General features: G+C 38.6%; 1 protein-coding gene across 1 annotated transcript in view; it reads left to right on the forward strand.

Annotated features, from left to right (window-relative positions):
• The window catches only part of SLC1A3 (solute carrier family 1 member 3), a 74152-nt gene that overhangs the window by 41047 nt on the left and 15889 nt on the right, over nt 1–17216 (forward strand). The window contains exons 4-5 of the mRNA XM_067545536.1: nt 13264–13468; nt 15257–15299. Of these exons, the coding sequence (XP_067401637.1) occupies nt 13264–13468; nt 15257–15299 (248 nt within the window). The remainder of the gene's footprint in view (nt 1–13263; nt 13469–15256; nt 15300–17216) is intronic.

Genomic DNA, 17216 nt, shown 5'->3' on the forward strand with positions numbered 1-17216 from the left:
TAGTTTGTGTAACTCCCATTGATTGCTGTACTTCGGTTCTGCGTGGTGTCTTCACTGCACTGCGCCACTTGAGGAAGTGGTTTTACTAGGTTGACTTCCTAATCGATTGAGCGGGTCTTCACTGACCGCTTGATCAATCCAGAAAGATCGATCTGACAGAGGTGACTTTGCCGCCGTCAGTGTAGACATACCTTCAGTCACCGTTGTTCTGCCAATATTTTAAGAAGAGGCTTCTGCAAAAATGTTCCTTCCTGTGATAAAATTCTGTGTAACCATGAGTGCATGTGTTTGCAGACAGGAGGGATGGAGGACTGGGAAATCTATTCAGTTGTTTATCCATTTAAACATTTTCTCATAGTAATAACCAAGGAGGGATGGATGGAACACCACTTGGCAAACCACCCTATATTAAGCATACTTGCTATTATAGCAGTACTTTTACTTTGCTTCTGACAAAAAGTACTGAACCTACTGATAGCAGAGCAAATGGTCTTTCGACTTGTGTTATGTGAAATGGTGTGTGTGTGCGCACGTGCGTGCGTACACTTTGCAGAAACAGCCAGAGGTATCCATTGAGGGCAAAAATATCTGGCATTTAGTGCAATTTGATGCATTTAAAAGGAGATATTCAAAAGTACTTGTACAAGGGATTAGTCATCTCTGGGAGGGATGATTTAGCAGCCTCCAGAGAGGAGGTCACTCCATCATATGCAGGGAATCATCCAATGATCCCTTCAGTTTGGTGGTGGAAGATTAACAAAGGGTCTATGAGAGTCCCTTACATCATATTACTCTACTCGGCTGCTCATCAGGGCTTTTTCCATGCCCTGTCAATTCTCATGGTTTTCTTATGGTCCATGCTTCCTTTGATTGTTTCATGCAATGGGACTTCTTATTACATGCAATGGGATTTTCAGTGGCAACACCTGCACATAGTTATTAGGTGGGCAGTTGAATTAGTCACAGCCATTGGATTGGATTGAACTTAATTACATTATTTGAATACTATTTTCTCATGAATTTTCTTTTTGTCCAGTGTTTGAATAAAGCTGGTAACCCCTGTTATTATTGTTGTTATTAAAACTTTTAGCTAAGTAAAGATAAAGGGAATTGAGGAATTCCAGGGTCCTGTCAACATCTCTCACCATGAAGCAGATTTGCACAGAAAAACAGCACATAATGCTGCATTTTAGACACATCTTTTATGTGAATTCAGGTTGTCATCAACTATATTAATTTTAGCGCTGTTAACATACATAGGTGAAGCTTCAGTATTAAGTATTTGCAAACATTAACAAGGTTGTACTTATTTGCTATTGCATTATCTCCTTCTATGTTGATTAATTAATTTTTTTAAAATCTGGCATTTGGTTGTGTCTACCTCTGTATTAATTTAGGCCTGATCTGTGAGGTGCTCAACATTCTCCACTCCTACTGGTCTCAGTGGAAGTGGAGGGTGGTCTGTACCTCCCAGGAGACACTCAATGCTTTCCAAGCCCAAACATGTTGAGTACAGTCAGACAAAAATTCCAACTGGCTTCAGCTTTTCAATATAACTTTTCCAGGCAGATACTTGCTCTGATCTTGTTATTAATTCCACATATCCTTATCATCACCCACACTGGGAATCGTCCTATAGACTCAGACTGTCAGTTGACTCATCACGCAATGCTCAGAAGAATGTGGGGGTAGGGAATGGTACTTATAAGGCCTGGTCTACATGTAAAATTTAGGCTGACATAGCTACATAGTGTGAAAACTCCATACCCATCAGTGCTCTACCTATGCCAGCCTAACCCCCAGCATAGAGGCAACTAGGTCAATGTAAGAAATGTTTCTGTCAAGCTACCTACCATAGCTCAAGAGGTGGTGTTTCTACAGCAATGGAAAGACCATATGACATATTGACCATATCCTGTAATAACAAACCTTCTATGATGAGCTGACTGGGTCTGCGGGGAAAGCGGTGGACATGATATACATTGACTTTAGCAAAGCTTTTTATACAGTCTCCTACAGAATTCTTGCTAGCAAGTTAAAGAAGTATGGGTTAAATGAATGAACTATAAGGTGAATAGAAAGCTGGCTAGATTATAGGGCTCAACAGGTAATGATCAATGGCTCAATGTCTATTTGGCAGCCGATATTAAGCAGAGTACTGGTTTTGTTCAACATCTTCATTAATGATCTGGAGGATGGGGTGGATTTCATGCTCAGTAAGTTTGCAGATGATATTAAGCTGGCAGGAGTGATAGATACATTGGAGGGTAGGGATAGAACACCGAGTGACCTAGACAATTTGGAGGATTGGGCCAAAAGAAATCTGATGAGGTTCAATAAGGACAAGTGCAGAGTCCTGCACTTAGGATGGAAGAATCTCATACACTGCTACAGACTGAGGACTGACTGGTTAAGCAGCAGTTCTGCAGAAAAAGACCTGTTACAGTGGACAAGAAACTGGATATGAGTCAACAGTGTGCCCTGGTTGCCAAGAAGACTAACGGCATATTGGGCTGCATTAGTAGGAGTATTGCCAGCAGATTGAGGAAATGCCTCTATTTGGCACTGGTGAGGCCACACATGGAGTATTATGTCCACTTTTGGGCCTCCAACTAGAGAAAGGACATGGACAAATTGGAGCGAATCCAGTGGAGGGCATCGAAAATGATTAGGTGGCTGGGACACGGGACTTATGAGGTGAGGCTAAGAGAACTGGGCTTATTTAGTCTGCAAAAGAGAAGAGTGAGGAGGGATTTGATAGCAGCCTTTATCTACCTGAAAGGGGGTTCCAGGGAGGATGGACTTAGGCTGTTCTCAGTGGTAGTAGATGACAGAACAAGGAGCAATGGTCTCAAGTTGCAGTGGGGGAGGTGTAGGTTGAATATTAGGAAAAACATTTTCACTAGAAGGGTGTTGGAGCACTGGAATGGGTTACCTAGGAAGGTGGTGGAATTTCCCTCCTTAGAGGTTTTTAAGTTGCCGCTTCACAAAGCCCTGACTGGGATGATTTACTTAGGGTTGGCCCTGCTTTGAGCAGGGGGTTGGACTAGATGATCTCCTGAGGTCCCTTCCAACCCTAATCTTCTATGATTCTAAGATTCTATAGAATTAAGATAAACTTTATTGAACTAAATTAAACCTAATTGAATTAGGGTTACTCCTTTGTGGTACGTTGTATGAAAAATACTATTGTTTATGTGTTATTGTGGAATTGTACATATGCACTTTCTCTAGAAGACTGACTAATGCAATTTCTAGAAGGTATTAGGAACTTCAAAAGACTTTTTGGAGCAATACCTGTAAAGTGGATTTCCTGGGAAGTACCTAGGGAATGTAAATGACCCACTTTGAATCCACCCTTTTGAAGCTAAGCTCTCGGGAGGAAAAAGTATTGTCTTCTAATTACCTGTTCTTGAAAACTTCAGATCAAAAACCGCTGAACTGTATAAAGGGAAAACTAAACCTGTTATGAGAGTGCTGTGATGAACTTGTAACCACTAGGAATCCTCTGGGGTGGGGATTTGAAGGACAGCTCCTGCCAGAATCCATGTTAGAATTGCAGGGGGTGGTGCTTATTAGCGTGTGTATAGGTTCTTTTACTGCTTTAAATATGTTTTCTCTGTTAATGCTTTTTACCTTAAGACCAAAGTAGGCTTCCTCAGAAAGAGCCACAGAGTAACTTTAACTATGGGCAGTAACACTGTTATCCATTTCTGAAGAGGAAGCAAGCAGGTGCCCTTCAGCAACCTATCTGTGCTGAGAATAACACAGTTAAGGCAGGGAACTGTGCAACCTGGAAATACCAGCCAGAAAGAAGGGAGAGAGATGCATTTCTCCATCCAGAAAAGCAACATCTGGGGAGCTGGAAGCCTGCAAGTGTGCACCCTTCCTAGACTACTGAGGGAAAATATAGGAGCAATTGCCCTGAAGTGTGACAAACCCCTTCTGTCACTGTATACTGTGTTAACATTAGGGGGCTATGCCAGAATAGCTGTGGTGCAACAGTCCTCACACTGTAGACATGGCCTAAGACTGTTTCTTTAGGGGAATGAAAGACAACTTAAAAAAAAATAAAATTTAGGACCACGGTCCTGAATCAACAATTGGCTTTTTACCACTGTTCTACCATAAGGGACTTTACTAGTAACTACAGCCTCATAATGAAGAGTCTGTAAAAGGATACACAAAATAACTAGCAACAAAAAGATTCTGTTTTCAATGTCTTCTTTTGAAAAAACAGACTGAAACCTTGGGGAAATTTATTTTAAAAATATATTGGAGAAGTCACTTTCTATTTCTCTGCCATATTAAATATTCATGAAGAACATAAATCAGTTGGCTTTGTAATCACTCACTGATATTAGTTTATCATTTTAAAAATTAAACACTGATGCTTTATTATATATCAAAACTATGTTATTACATGTAGAAGAGTTCCAGAGGGGTAGTCGTGTTAGTCTGTATACAGCAAAAACAAGACTAACAAATTTAATTTCAGCAGGCATAAGCTTTCGTGGGCTTCAGCCCACTTCCTCAGATGCTGAAGCCCACGAAAGCTTATGCCTGCTGAAATTAAATTTGTTAGTCTTTAAAGTGCTACAGAACTCTCGTTGTTTATGTTATTACAATAGCTTTTTTTTTTTAAAGCAGCAACAAGTTAAAAATGTTTGAGGCAAAATCTTTGCTATGTTTTGTCTCACATAATATTTATTTATGGTAGGACGTCAAGAAGTAAGTCTCTTGTTTTCACCAATAGGTATTGTTAGAGAGAGGCATAATGCTGCTTCCACTTATATCATATGGCAAAACTCCTTAAGAAGAGTCCGATCAAACCTCATGTGAGGAAGCTACCTACATAAGAATATAAGAATGGCCATCCTGGGTCAGACCAATGGTCCATCTAGCCCTGTATCCTGTCTTCTGACAATGGCCAATGCCCGATGCTTCATAGGTAATGAATAGAATAGGGCAATTATCAAGTGATCCACCCCCATGAGGTCCAGTCCCAGCATCTGGGAGTCAGAGGCCTAGGGACACCCAGAGCATTGGTTCACTTCTCTGACCATCTTGGCTAAGAGCCATTGATGGAACTATCCTCCATGAATTTATCTAATTCTTTTTTAATCCAGTTATATTTTGGCCTTCACAACATACCCTGGCAATGAATTTCATACGTTGAATGTGTGTTGTGTGAAAATGTACTTCCTTTTGTTTGTTTTAAACCTGATGCCTATTAAGTTCATCAGATGACTGCTGGTTCTTGCATTACATGAAAGGGTAAATAACACTTCCTTATTCACTTTCTGCACACCAGTCATGATTTTATAGTCTGCAGAAGAGAAGAGTGAGGGGGGATTTGATAGCGGCCTTTAACTACCTGAAAGGGGGTTCCAGGGAGGATGGAGCTAGGCTGTTCTCGGTGGTGGCAGATGACAGAACAAGGAGCAATGGTCTCAAGTTGCAGGGCGGGAGGTCTAGGTTGGACATTAGGAAAAAGTTTTTTACTAGGAGGGTGGTGAAGCACTGGAATAGGTTACCTAGGGAGGTGGTGGAATCTCCATCCTTAGAGGTTTTTAAGCTGAGGCTTGACAAAGCCCTGGTTGGGATGATATAGCTGAGGTTAGTCCTGCTTTGAGCAGGGGGTTGGACTAGATGACCTCCTGAGGTCCCTTCCAACTCTAATATTCTATGATTCTATGATTATATCCCCCTGAGTCATCTCTTTTCCGAGCTTAATAGTCCCAGTCTTTTTCATCTCTCATATGGAAGCTCTTCCATACCTTTAATCATTTTGGTTACCCTTCTCTGTACCTTCTCCACTTCTAATATATATATATTTTAGGATGGGGTGACCAGAATTGCACACAATAGTCCAGGTGTAGGCATACCATGGATTTATATAGTGGCGTTATGATATTTTCTGTCTTATTATCTATCCTTTTCCTAGTAGTTGCTAACATTCTGTTATCTTTTTTGACTGCCACTGCACATTGAGTGGATGTTTTCAGAGAACTACCCACAGTGACTTCAAGATCTCTTTTTTACATGGTAACAACTAATTTAGACCCAATCATTTTGTATGTATAGTTGAAATCATGTTTTCCAATGTGCATTACTTTGTATTTGTCAACATTTAATTTAATCTGCTATTTTGTTGTACAGTCACCCAGTTTTGTGAGATCCCTTGTAACTCTTTGCAGTCTGCTTTGGAATTAATTATCTTGAGTAATTTAGTATCATCTGCAAATTTTGCTACCTCACTGTTTACCCCTTTTTCTAGATTATTTATAAATATGTTAAACAGCATTTGTCCCAGTACAGATCTCTGGGGGACACCATTAATTACCTCTCTCCATTCTGAAAACTGACCATTTATTCCTACCCTTTGTTTCCTGTCTTTTAACCAGTTACTGGTCCACAAGGGGACCTTTCCTCTTATCCCATGACTGCTTACTTTGCTTAAGAGCCTTTGCTTGTGAGCCTTTGTACTGCTTTGAGCCTTAAGAGGAACCTTGTCAAAGGCTTTCTGCAAGTACAAGTATATTATATCTACAGGATCACCCTTGTCCACCTGTTTGTTGACTCCCTCAAAACATTCTAATAGATTGGTGGGCCATGATTTCACTTTACAAAAGCAATGTTGACTCTTCCCCAACAAATCATGTTCATCTATGTCAGCGGTTCCCAAACTGTGGGTCATGACCACAAATGGGGTCATGCCATCAACAGATGGGGTCACAGCAATCCCTAATATTGACATCCTCCATGCTGTCTGGGGTCCTGGCAGGAAATACTTCATTAAAATGGGGTTGTGATGACAAAAAGTTTGGGAACTCCTGATCTATGTGTCTAATAATTCTGTTCTTTACTATAGTTTTAATCAATATGCCTGGTACCAATGTTAGGCTTATTGGCTGGTAATTGCTAAGATCTCATCTGGCGTCTTTTTTAAAAATTGGTGTCACATTAGCTATTCTCATGTAATCTGATACAGAAACTATAGATAGTGATAGACTATATACTATACTTAGTAATTCTTCAATTACGCATTTGAGTTCCTCAAAACCTCCTCTATTGACACCCCAATCTGGGAAAGTTCCTCAGGTTTGTCCCCTAAAAAGAATGGCTCAAATGTAGCAATCTCCTTCATATCCTCTTCAGGGAAGACCAAAGCAAAGAATTCATTTAACTTCTCTGCAATGGCCTTGTCTTATTTCAGTGCTCCTTTAGCATTTTGATCATCCAGTGGCCCCACCAATTGTTTGACAGGCTTCCTGCTTCTGATGTACTTTAAAAAAAATGTTGCAGTTATTTTTTGTCTTTTGCTAATCGCTTTTCAAATTATTTTTTGGTCTGCCTAATTATACTTTTATATTTGATTTGCCAGAAGTTATATTCCTTTCTACTTTCCTCAGTAGGATCTGAGTTCCAGTTTTTAAAGGATGCCTTTTTGGATCTAACCACATCTTTTACTCTGTTGTTTAGCGATGGTGGCATTTTTTTTTGTCCTCTTACTATTCTTTTTAATTTGGGATATACATTTAATTTGATCCTATATTATGATGCTTTTAAAAGTTTCCATGAAGCTTGCAGGCATTTCGTTCCTGTGACTGTTCCTTTTAATTTCCATATAACTAGCTTTCCCATTTTTGTGTAGTTCACCCTTCTGAAGTTAAATGCTACTGTGGTGGGTATCTTTGATATTTTCCCACCCAAAAGGATGTTAATTATATTATGGTTGCTATTACTGAGTGGTTCAACTATATTCACCTCTTGGACCAGAACCCTTGCTTCACTTAGGACTAAATCAAGAATTCCCTCTCCCCTTGTGGTTTCCAGGACTAGCTGCTCCAAAAGCAGTCATTTATGATGTCTAGAAACTTTATTTCTGCATCCTGCTCTAAGGTGACATGTACCTAGTCAGCATGGGGATAGTTGAAATACCCCATTAATTTTGCATTTTTGTAGCTTCTCTCTAATCTTCCTGAGCATTTCACAATCACCATTACCATTCTGGTCAGGTGGTCAATAGTATATTCCTACTGCTATGCTCTTATTTGTCAAGTATTTTATTTCTATCCATAATGATTCTGTGGTACAGTTTGATTCTTTTAAGATTACTACTTGATTATTATTACATTTGACTCTATGCTTACTTTCACATATAGCGCCACACCCCCATGAGTACAGCCTCGTGTTCATTCCTATATATCACAAATATTCATCACAAACCCAGCTATCTATATTGCTGATGATCAAATCCCCCATTACTATTACCTGTCTCTTCCTAATAACTGGGATTCCCTCCCCCAGAGATGTATTCGCAGTGTGAGATGATACCACAATATCATCTGGAAGGAGGGTTCCAACTACGTGGTTGTTTCCCTCCACTCCAGTTTGATGTTTTCTTTGCCTGAGGCTTTCATCCTCCTCAACAGCACAGAGGCTGTCAGACTGGAGGTAGGATTGCTCTACTGCATCCTCATATATGTACCTCTCAGTCTCCTTAGCTACTACTGTTCAGCCACTCTAGTCTCAAGAGCCCATACTTGATCTCTGAGAGCCACGAGCTCCTTGCGCTGTATGTGCACATACGGCACCTGCTCACAAGGCAGGTAATCATACATGCTGCATTCAGCGCAATAAACTGAATAGCCCACACTCTGCTGCTGGACTTCTGCCTGCATTATTTATACTCCTGCAGTTTTTTTGTTTTGTTTTTTGCTTCTTTTGCAGGGTTTTTGGAGGAGAGGGAGTGTTTATTGGCCTAAGTTTAGAGAATGTTAGGTGTGTCTGGCTCTCTCAACTCCCTCGCAAAACTCTCCTGTTTGCTGCTCCTGGTCAATTAGGAACTGTTTTTTTAAACCTCTGTTCTCCCTTATTAGCTCCCATCCCCTGATTCATGAATCCTAAAAGGATTAGGGATCAAAGCATATTAAGAAACTCTCAGCTTTGCCTAGCAGGCCCCTAGGCTCAGCACACAGTCCCCCAAATGGACCTCACTATATATTACAGTCAAGCAGCAAGCACACAAACAAACAGACAACAAACATACTCCAAGGGTTACCTAGTTGCTCCTCCTTCATGTGGAGAACTCTCTGGTAATATTGCCCTGTTTGCTGATCCTGGTTGCTAGCTGCTGATCAGCAGTGTGCCATTATCTATGTAATCTTTTCTGTTCAGCTATTCTATCAAATTCTGCTCATGTTAGAAAAGCTAAAAGATCAAACGCAGAAATATATACTTGATGGACTATGATGTACTGGTATATTAAAGTTAGATTGGGCTTGAACCAAAACCTCAGATTTGAAAAGTTCACTACCCCTGACTTTGGGGTATTTAAAATCCAACATTTGATCAGGATACGCATTTTTCAGATTAAACCTAAATCTAATCAAAGGGAAGAGCATTCCAAAATTGTAGGACTTGATGGAGAAGGCTTGCCTCTTAAGATTATATCATGGGTCAGCTAGCAACTCCAAAGCCACTGACCTTAAATGCTATGATGAAAATGTATACATATTATACTCCTGGTGTTATTGAGGAGCACAAACAGATCACATATTTTATCATCAGTCTCTAGTTGATTCTTTACCTTATCACAACACAAAACTACAAATTAGCTTACACCCCTCTCAGAACAACTTTACTGAGCCCTGTTTGCAATGATTAAGACATTAATAAGAATAATCCAAGTGGGCTCAAGAAAATCACCATAACACAGCCCTGGGCTACTTTGTATGGCTGTGATCCAGTTAGGTAAGGAATAAAATAGTGGCTGGTAGTCAATCATTTCTGGTAAAAGATGCAGCCTGTAATTACTGTATGCCCACAATTAACTACAACTCTTTACACTCTCTCTCAATTACCGTACTTGCTACCTTTCCTACTTCTCAAAACATTTTGTTCAGTTTCCTCTCTAGCTCCTTTGTTAGAGAGTGATGTACTGCTTTGCCCTTTGTCCCAAGCACTCTGGAGAACTGCTTGTTATGTCTTTATTTCGGCCACAGTATGACTTATTCACACTCATTTCAGGAAAAGGAAGGCAGAGAATATGTGAAGAGGGGGGCGGGAATTTGGGTTTGTTTTGAATCTTACAGACCTCTTTTCCCCAAACATGATTCCCATTCAGCCTGTGCGTGTGTGGATACAAAGATTACAGGCACTCTGCTCACGGTTGCCTTGACAACAGCAAGGCATTCTTGTTTATGGTGACCAGTGGCCCTGCAAGTTTCCCAGGCCCATCAGGGAGAGGAAGGGAGGGGGGGAAAAAGAAGATGAAGCAGAGATGAATGAGATGGCAGAGTTGTTGAGAGCCAACAGCCATGTGGGAGAGAGAGCTGCGAGCAGGATTAAAGGGGCACATACATCTCCACAGAACAATGGAAGCTTTTGCTGTCTTTCTGTGAAAGAAAAGAATATGTACACAATGGCCTGTGACATATAAAAGCCTCAGAGCTAACTTTATTGCTTCTCCATTAAGGACCTTGCCAGAGACCCATTCAGCCCTAAGAAGCCTCATCAACCCCTAAAAAAAAATTAAGAAAACAAAAACCTTTCATTCTTTCATGTTTTAAAAACATCTGGATTTTTTAAATAATTTTTTTAGTGCTGAAAGCTGTTGAAAGCTTTGGGTTCAAACCTGCTAGGTGCCAACTGCTTCTCTGCTCCCAATGACTTCAGTAGAAGGTGAGGATGGCTCAGCACCTCACAGGAGTGGTCTCTGTGAGGTGGAAATTTGCCTCCTCCTTATAAAGCAAAACATGAGTCTTTGTTAATATTTGGTGCTCAACACCCCATCTTGAAGTCTATTACTTGGCAAGAGCAGGACAGTATTCCCTGACAGACAATATAACAGAGACTATACCTGATCTCTGTAGGAAAAAAATATCCTATATTTGAAACTATACCTGAAACTATACTAGGACTATACCTGATCTTAGAGGAAAAAATACACAGCATATTGCTACTTGTTTAGGAATATAGTACATGGGGAATAAGAACATACAATCATTTAAACTCAAAATACATAAGCAAAGTTCTGAACAAATTGACTTGAACAATGAATATAAATTTATTCTTGATTTTGTTAATTTCACATTTTCTTTCTATGTTAATTATAGATTTTCTTTTTATCATGCTGAAGAACTAAAAATAACAATTCTAACAAATCCCATCTGATAAAAATTGCACATATTAATTAGGGAACAAGAAAGGGCCAATAATTACTAAGTTTGTGTTTAGACATATTAGTAAAGTAGGGTGAATATTTGAATTCTGTTGTGGAACCTTGGGGTGGAGGAAAAAGCAATCCCCATTCCCAGACAAAAGGGTTTTTATGATTTACTTCCTGCTTAAAAACAACAATACTACTACTTTGCATTAGCTACTATAGAACATCCAAGGATCTCAAAGCACATAACAAACATGGAATTAAGCTTCAGAACATCCCAGTGAGCTACCGCAGGCAAGTATGATTACTCCATTTTACAGATGAAAGATCTGAGACACAGAGGAGTTACAGGCCATATATTTCAAAGGTTGGATTCCCATTTGACAATACAATTTGTGCCCGTAAAATTTTGCTCTTGCATTAGAAGTACAAGTATACAACAGGCAGTTAAAGTATAGCAATCTCCCTCTGCATCATTTTGTGGGTGCAATTTTTACATGCACAAATGGTTTCCACAAAAATGAAGGGCAGGCCTCATCTCAGATGAAAGTTTAGACAGAAGTGACATGATCAAATTCACACTGGAAATCTGTGGCAGAGCCAGGATTGGAACCCAGGTCTCTTTTAATGTTAGTTACATAAGTGTACATCGAAGGTAATTCCCTTGTAACTTCAAATGGTGCATATTTACAGCAATTACAATGTATAATATACTTTACAAAAACAAATCAGTTTAACTAGGTTATGATTCTTGTTTTATGTTTGCATAGTATTTATGTTCAGATACTTTATATTCATGGACAGTCCTTTTGTATTATTTTGCATGTTTTAACCTATGAGATAGGTTCCCTGAGCACAAGATGGGTGCCTTTCGATGTCCTTTATAAATTCAAAGAGATATAAATGAAGAGACAATGCTCAGTTACTATGGTGATTGATGCCAATGTAAGAACCTATACAGATAGAAACAGGAAATACTCTGGGCTAGATAGTGCCCAACACTATGTAGGTCCATAAGGAGGAGATTGAAAGGATATAGGGATCCTTCCCAATCCCTTGCACCATTCCACAAGTGGTAGGCACAATTTCAATACAAAGTATTATCACTGTTTTTAAATAGCTGAGTTAGCATTTCAGATGGGAAGGCACTTCACCCCTTGAAGTGGTGATTAGAAGAGCAATAACTGTATCTGTTTAAAGACTGATGGATCAACCACCACGAATGTGCACTTCCTAGGATCCTTGAGAAATTCTTACTCAGGGAGCCAGACTTGCTATTGGACCTTCTACTGCAGAAATGCTCCTCCACTTGAAAACCACAATCTGGCCCTGTTTGTGCAACCTAGTGAACAAATGATTAAGTAGATGCACACTGGGCACCCTGGTATCCACATTACATCAGAATTGCACTAAGATCAGCCAGGATTAATGACTCAAACTTTTGGGAAGCCTACAAAAGACTCCAAATGTTTATTCATACAATACCAAGGATTTTCTGAATAAAGCTAATGGCACTTAATCTATTTGAAACTCCCATGGTCTAGGTCAGAAGTAAACCCAGGTCACTGTATTAAACATTTAAGAAAAGCACTTCATACACACAAACTTCTACAAACGCATCAGATAGTCAATATTGTCTGAAGATACTCAGTGATTTCTTCCCTGCCATTCCCAATTAAGTGCAGCAGATTTTTACAAAGCATTTTTGAATTATGTTTAATCTGTTAATCAAAATTCAATGTATTATCTCTGTGGTACAAAGGAATTGCCACATTGGATCAGACCAATGGTCTCTCTAGCACAGTATCCCGATTCCAACTGTTGCTAGCACTAGATAATTCAGAGGAAAGTTAAGCATTCATAAAAGTCAATTGTGTAATAACTAGCCTGGAAGTGGAGGAAGAAATGCAACAATGGCAGCACTATTTGCAAAGAGGTATAGGGTAGTTTTACTGGGTCAGTGTAATTTGGGTAGTTTTAAATGTATTGGTTATCAGAACTCCTCCCACAAACCCATACTGAGATTGCTGAGTTTACAATCTTTACTCACAGTTTTATGAGGTGAATGTCCTTGTGCTTAAATTTATTAGGAACGGCTGCCCTGGATAGTAAAGCATCAGGGAAGATGGGAATGCGAGCAATAGTCTACTACATGAGCACTACGATCATTGCTGTAATGATTGGTATAATCATTGTGGTCATCATCCACCCTGGGAAAGGTACAAAGGAAAATATGCACAGAGAAGGCAAAATTATGCAAGTGACAGCAGCAGATGCCTTTCTTGATTTAATCAGGTACGACTATTATATTGTACATCTTCCACAGCAATGACAAAAAAAGTAATATTTAGATGTACATTACAAGGAAAATTAACATAGAAAATCTGGGACAGTGACTAGCTAAACTGCCAAACTTCATTTGAAGCAGGTGATGCCAACAGCGTCATTACAAAATACAGAGTAACATACCAAATACTTTCAAAGAAGACAGCAGCTGAACATAGTGGCAAGGAAAGAAACTGCTTTGAAAATTCAAAGCAATGTTGTATTCATTGATCTACTGCACCCAGACGTTCCTCTCCTCCCTCCATACTACAACTTCTACCACCAAGTTCCTCTCCTCTATTTTACCCCCTATTTCAACAAGTTTCTCACTTCACCTGAGTCCATTTGTTTAGTCATTCATCTTAATTTTATACTATAGCCCCTGCTTTGGGTTCATATGCTTAGTTTATATGGAGAGGAGAGAAAAATCAGGGAAAAGTAGATAAATGCATGGAAGAATGGAGCAGAGATAATGAAGCCTGTTTCCTCCAAACTCAAAGAAACTCTGCTGTGCTATTTCTATACAACCAATGTTCCTCAGGGGTATGCCAGGAAATGAGGAAGCAGATAATGTGAGTACAAGGATTTTGCCACCAGCAATCCAGAAGAAGTTCATGCTTTGTTAGCCCCATTGGAGAGGCTCACAGAACATAGGCATGGAGGGAGGCCTCCAAGAGCCATGTGTCCAGGAAGGGGGTCTCCAGAATGGAGAAAGAAGAGGCTTTCACTCACCAAGATTCTTCAAGATCAGACAGGTGCTGACTGGCATTTATTCCCTGTGGATTTCAGCATGTAGAAAAAACACTTGTAATACATATAAACATTAACCTAAAATACTTTATGGCATGTTAAATGTACTGTAAACATTAGGAAGAGAGCTGTGTGAACATATTTTTCAGTTTTCTGGCAACTGCGAAAAATAATAAAATAAGTTGTTTTGGATCAAACCAAAAAATACAATTTTCCAAATTTCAGCAAACTGAAAAGTCAAAAAAAATTATTTGCTTTGGGTCAAACAAAGTGAAACATTTCTGTTCAATTTTGAGCATTAAATTTTTTTAATTTTAAAAATAAGTTTAAAGGAACTTTCCAAACAAAAAGTCATTTAAAATAAAAAAATTGGGAGGAGAGGGGGGGAATTTTTGTTAGGTTTTTTTTTTTCCTGAAACAATATGGCAAAATAGACATCAATGTGTGAAATGTTTAAGTGTCACCAAATCTGCATTATTTGCTGAAAAAAATGTTTTGGTTGAAAAATATCATCCAGCTCTAATTAGGAATACTTATTCACTATTCCCTTTCGTAATCACAATAAGATAAGACATTTTGTGTGACTGTCAAAATGTTAGCAGTTTTAATTTGAAAAGAAATGCAACTGCATTATATATTGAGCAAATTTAATCTGTATCCAGATCATTTTAATAAATACTTATACCAAAAAAGAGTCAGTACAGACCCTCAAACTGTGTTCATGTGGCAAACCCACCAACATTCTATTTCATAACCATACCTGCTACGTAGTATTTGATACACAGCTCTTTGCTGGATGGCCCAAACCATACCTCTTACATTTTTTCCTGAAAATATAATAAGGCTAATACTATAAGTGAGGCTCTATTCACTATAACATACCCAAATGTTTTTTTTTCTCTTAGTGATCCTTCAGAAATCAATTTATCCCCATCAGCTGAGCTCCTGGTTAACATATTGCTAAAATGTGATTAATATTTCTCACATTATTTTATCTCCTTTTCACAGAAACATGTTCCCTCCAAACTTGGTGGAAGCCTGCTTTAAACAGGTAAAAACGTGCTGTTATTTCCAACTGAAACATGTAATAAATTAAAGATGGAAACATTATTAATTTTTTTTAGGACCAGCCAATGATTTTGCTTGTTCTTACAACAATCATGGATCTTACATGTTCTGTCACTTTTCAGTTAAAGAAAATGAACTAAAATGGATGTTTTGTTTTTATTCATTTGTACAGTGGTACTTGCTATGAGAACTTGGGAAAACACACCTGGGCCAGTAAGCTCACAAATTAAAACTTCTCCAGGTTTGCCTGATCCATGAGCCTAAGGCAAGCTTAATGAAAAAATCAATGGAGAATTTTCTTTTCAAAGACTATTTTGGGCTCAGGGGAAGAGGAGATGGGGAATGACCAACCAATGTACTATTGGTACAAAGGCTGGAACACATCCAGGAATGTCACATGGGAAGTATGCAAAAAACATAGATTGGAAGTAGAGGAGTGAACTTTGCACATTTCAAAAGCAAAGCAAATAGGTCAAATCAATATAAAACATTGCTTGTACTTGTCCCTTAATGCCGGATTATAAGGCAGGAATACCAAAAATATTACCACTTATGTGTTATTTATTGTGTTCCTTCACCTGTAGTCTAACCCTAACCAACATGCCTGTTAAAAGGGCAAAACAAAAGACCCAAGATTTTTAAATTCCTCTTAAAAAACCTTGGAAGGCAATACATGAACATAGTGAGCCTTCTACATATATGTATGTTGCCATGAATATGATTACTTCTTTCTGACACTGTGGCTTCTCATCTTTAGCTGATGCTATACAGCATTCATTAGTGTCTGTATCAGAAACTTTGCCTGTAACCCCACCACTCCAAGCTACCATGGAAAAGAGTTCTGAACAAACACTTGAATGAGTACAGTTTAAATGACTGATAGCAGTGAACCGCAAAGTAGTTCATATCAGTTATTTTAAATCCACTATATGCAGGAAGATTGTACCTTACTATGAGAGTTAAATTATTTAAATACACAATTTCCATTCTACAAAATGCAAGAACTGTTATGCAAATAAAAATGTTCTGTAGATTTTATTGACAAACATACTGTACTTCTCAATTTGCCTTACAGTTCAGATGAGTTGCCAGAAGTAGTTGAATAAACAGAAGATATTTAAGGACAATTGTTTCCAGTTGGCCCCTTTCATCATCAGACTGTGCTTACTGAGCAAGCATTTCTTTAAATCTGTCCATATCGGCATGATTAATGTTTAAATCAGACCCTTGAACTTTGAATCAAGTAAGGTAGATAAAATACAATGGTACTTTTAGAAACTAGAAATTATTCTGTCACCATCAAATCTGTTATATAAAATATCAATCCTTGTCACAGCAGAAGTAATTATGAGCCAGTATTACAAAAGTATCCAGACACCGAAATACTCTGGCCCTATATCCTTCTTTTCAAAAACTTCTCTTACAGTTTTCAGTGTGTTTCTCAGAAGACTTGTGAACAAGGTATTATTTGATTGGCATAGTCTGATTCACTAACATTCTAAGTACTAGCCTAAAGTACTAGCCTAAATTCTGACACATATATTTCATAATCCTTTGCTCCCAAGAGATTACAATCATGTAGGGCTCCAGAAATATGGAAATCACATTTGCCATCAACTCTACATTCAAATGCCACCAAATTGGCATCAAAATCAAGCACTTCTGATACTTTTTTGAAAAACTAGATTATGTGATGAATTCTTTGGTGACATTTTGTTCTCTGCTTTGTCGTCTCCTTCAAAAACAAGTTTATTTCCTTGAAGAGATTTGTGGAATATAAACTAGAGCCTTTTCTTTCTTAATCCTGCTAGCCCACACTGGAAATCATGTAGTGAAATATATTTTGGTTTTATTCTCCTGGCCTTACACACAGTATAATGATTGTATTTTGAGTCAAGAG

Source organism: Emydura macquarii, unplaced genomic scaffold (assembly GCF_026122565.2).
Source record: "Emydura macquarii macquarii isolate MOO-44397 ecotype Brisbane River unplaced genomic scaffold, CSIRO-AGI_Emac_v2 contig_1045, whole genome shotgun sequence".
In the NCBI taxonomy this organism is placed as follows: Eukaryota; Metazoa; Chordata; order Testudines; family Chelidae; genus Emydura; species Emydura macquarii.